This window comes from Ixodes scapularis, unplaced genomic scaffold (genome assembly GCF_016920785.2).
Source record: "Ixodes scapularis isolate PalLabHiFi unplaced genomic scaffold, ASM1692078v2 PGA_scaffold0__279_contigs__length_252992795, whole genome shotgun sequence".
In the NCBI taxonomy this organism is placed as follows: domain Eukaryota; kingdom Metazoa; phylum Arthropoda; class Arachnida; order Ixodida; family Ixodidae; genus Ixodes; species Ixodes scapularis.
In genome coordinates this window covers 13,295,762-13,299,460 of record NW_024609835.1, presented here as the reverse complement: position 1 = coordinate 13,299,460, position 3,699 = coordinate 13,295,762, and the positions used below count along the sequence as shown (strand labels likewise).

General features: G+C 54.4%; 1 protein-coding gene across 1 annotated transcript; it reads left to right on the top strand.

Annotated features, from left to right (window-relative positions):
- Positions 1 to 373: 373 nt before the first annotated feature.
- On the top strand, positions 374 to 1,300 carry LOC120846886. The gene has a single exon (XM_040218791.1). It carries the CDS (start codon positions 374 to 376, stop codon positions 1,298 to 1,300), a length of 927 nt encoding a protein of 308 aa, XP_040074725.1.
- Positions 1,301 to 3,699: the final 2,399 nt, after the last annotated feature.

Sequence of the window (3,699 nt, the reverse complement as noted above, 5' to 3'; positions counted from 1 at the left end):
AACTCCACATCACACGATCTGCCCAGGCCTTTGAACAATGGCATCGACCAGGCCTTCCCACCAACCTGAGAGGTGAGTGGCTCAAACTCTCTCCCTCTACCCACCTCTACTGCTCCCGCCACTCCCCCTGCTCCCCCTCAAATCACACAACCTATAATTTCACAAACCGACATACAAGAAATTGTACGCAAGGCACTGGACCAGATACTCCCGTCTCTCCTTCAACAAATAATTGCCCCCGTCCTAAACCAAGCTCTTGCCCCTCTCCTTAGTACTCTTAACGACCTCACAGCTCGTATTGCCGTACTAGAAGAGGACCATCATCCCCACAAGCGTACAGCTGCCTCAATCCAAGACCGCAATCCTGCACAAGATGAATAACAGCTCCATGACTCTGAACCTTCCCCGCTCGCAGCAGCCTCTGATAATCTGGCAGTGGAACTGCCGCGGACTCCGCAAGAAAAAAAACCTCCTCCTCAACCATATGACCTTCACAGACACCCAACCGGACATCCTCGTCATTCAAGAAGCTAGAGGAGCGCTCAACCTTCGTGGCTACGACATGTTCGCCCAACCGAGCATTACCCACCGTCGCCGGGGCACTGCGGATGAAAGCACCACCCCCACCATGACGCTCACTTACGTACGTAAAGACCTCCCGACCACCCAAGAAGATACTACGGATGTCAACACCCCCACGCAAGAACACGTAACCACCACCACTCTCATAGGTGACCATCGCCTTACCATCATCAATGCGTACTGGACTCCTAACCAACCTTCAACGCCCTTCCCGCCGCTACAAACCCTCCTCCCTAAGTCAAATGCTCGCAACACTGTTCTCCTTCTTGGAGATTTTAACTGCCCTCATCCCGCCTGGGGCTATGACCGCGCGGTGCCGCTAGGCCGTAAATTGGCCTCTTTCACCAGCAATCACCACTTCACTCTTCTTACGGAGCCGTCTAGCCCCACACGCCTAGGCACGGCACAAGAGTCGGACACAACCCCGGATCTCACATGGATTCGCGGACCACTCCGAGCGATTTGGGAGAACACAGAGGACTCTCTTGGCAGCGATCATCAGATCCTGGAACTGCGCCTCCAAATCAGCTCCCGTCTCCGTCGTACCACCGCCACCTATCCCCGGACCAAGATTACAGACTGGCCGAAAGCTAGAGCGGATCTCGACAGCGTCGACACCGACACCCTGTCCCCAGAAGCTTGGAGTACCGCGATTACTCGCCACGATCCAACAACACACCAAGGAGATTGCGCGCACCGAGTACCAGCCTCACGTTGACAGCCACCTCCTCTCCTAATGGGACAAACGTCGCGCCTTGGTCAAGCGTTGGCGCCACTGCAAGCACAACACCACCCTCCAAGCCAGAATACAAGCTCTCAACTACGAATGCGAAGAATATGCTGACCACCTTGCCATACAGCATTGGCTTGACCTTTGCAACAATTTCAACGGCCAACTTCACACTCCCAAGGTTTGGAACCTTTTCCGCTCCCTCCTAGGGCAGGCCAAACCTCGGCACACCCTCCAAAAACTGCTCCTGGCCCAACACCTGGAACCTTCCACCCTCATTGAGGACATTCGCAATACATTCTACCCCCTTGCTCACATCCCAAACCCAGCGTTAACTACATTTCCGCCCTGCCTGAAGACTTAGACGCGGGAATCAACTCGGAGTTTTCTATCGGCGAACTCTGGCTCGCCATGCTTCAACTTAAACGTCGCACCGCACCTGGACCCGATTGTATCACATATACCATGCTCCGAAACCTTCCCGAAGCTAAACTCGACGAATTGCTCACACACATCAACCGGGTATGGGTAACTGGACGGCTCCCACAGGAATGGAAAACGGCTCATGTCATCCTGCTTCCTAAACCCGGAAAGCCCACGACCACTCCAACAAACCTTCGCCCCATCTGAATGACCTCATGCATTGGAAAATTAATGGAAAAATTGGTACTCAACCTCCTTGATTGGCACCTCGAAACGGGGAACCATCTTCCGCACACCCTGATTGGGTTTAGAAGACACATCTGCACGCAAGACGTAGCCCTCCGCATTCAGGAAGATGTTTTTGCACACCCGAGCACCGCCCAGCTCCGCACTATCGTCGGAGTCGACCTCAAGAAGGCCTTCGATAACGTTACTCATGCCGCCATCCTCCACAATCTCCAAGAAACTCAACCCGGAAGCCCCCTCTTCAACTATATCAAAGATTTCCTTTCCGAACGTACCGCCCAAATCATCGGACCCGACGGCATCATCTCCCCCCTTCCCCATCTCCCGCGGCACGCCACAAGGCTCCATCTTATCCCCAACTTTATTTAACCTCACCATGAAAAACCTTCCCTCTAAGCTTTCATCTGTTCCTGATCTGTGCCACGCCATTTATGCTGATGACGTCACTATCTGGTGCTCCCGCGGCAGCCCGGGGACACAGGAACGTACCCTTCAAGACGGCTTGGATATTATCCAAACCCACGCCCAATTTATCGGTCTCGAATGCTCTCCCGAAAAATCTGAATATGTCGTCGTTGTGGATCAAAATCGAAAAGAAACAGACCTCTATCAATCCCTCATCCGCCTCAACGTCGGCGGCCACCAAATCCCCCGTCGGCCTCACATCCGCATTTTGGGCTTCATATGGCAGCAAGATGGGAAGAGCACAGTGTGGACAACAAAAACCACCAAACAAATCCACCTCGTTTATAACATGCTCCGCCGAATCACCCGCCACACTCACGGCCTGAAAGAACACTAGCTCCGCAAGATTGTGGAAGCGACTGTCTATTCCCGTGTTCTCTATGCCCTCCCTTATTTAACCCTCACAAAAACCCAATACATCAAACTGAAAACCGCCCTCCGAAAATGCCTCCGCACGGAACTCGGCGTGCCCACGTACGCCCCAAACTACCTCATCACGGCCACTGCTCTTCACAACAGCCTCGAGGAGAAAACGGAAGCCCACGTCGCAGCGCAATACCACCGACTCACCACGTCCAAGCAAGGCCGCGCCATTCTGTCCACCCTCAGATACCCAATTGTCCACCTCTCTCCCCTTCCTAAAGAACCGCCACCGTGGGAGATGATTCCTCGCATTACAGTCAAACCCATCCCCCTACACATGAATCCGACCGTGGAGCTTGGAAGACGCCAAAGCAGAGCCCTTCATCTTTCCACACCACCGCACGATATCTATTGCACGGACGCCGCCTTCACCGACGGCATCTCTACCACCGTCACAGTGGGCCCCAAAACAGAGACAGTCCGACACCATGCACATGTGCCCTCCCCTACAGCGGCAGAGACGCAGTCCATAGCAGAAGCCATCCTCCTACAGCCCCACTCTACCGAATCCATTACTATCCGCTCCGATAGTCAAGGAGCCCTCAGAGACTTCTCAACCAACTCCGTACCTGCACACATCAAACACGACCTGACATCCTACATGGCTGCCCACCCTTATCTCCACGTCTTTCTTGAGTGGGTCCCCGGACACCAGGGAATCGCAGGGAATGAAAGGGCCCACGCCCTTGCTCGCGCAAACGAGACTCCGAGCAACCCTGAACCCTGGCTCCCGGACTACAACCCGAAAGAGGAACGCGCCGCTCATCGCAAGGCTCAACGACAGCGCCTGAAAGACCTCCGCCTTTCCCGCCGTACTCTTCCCCCTCCCA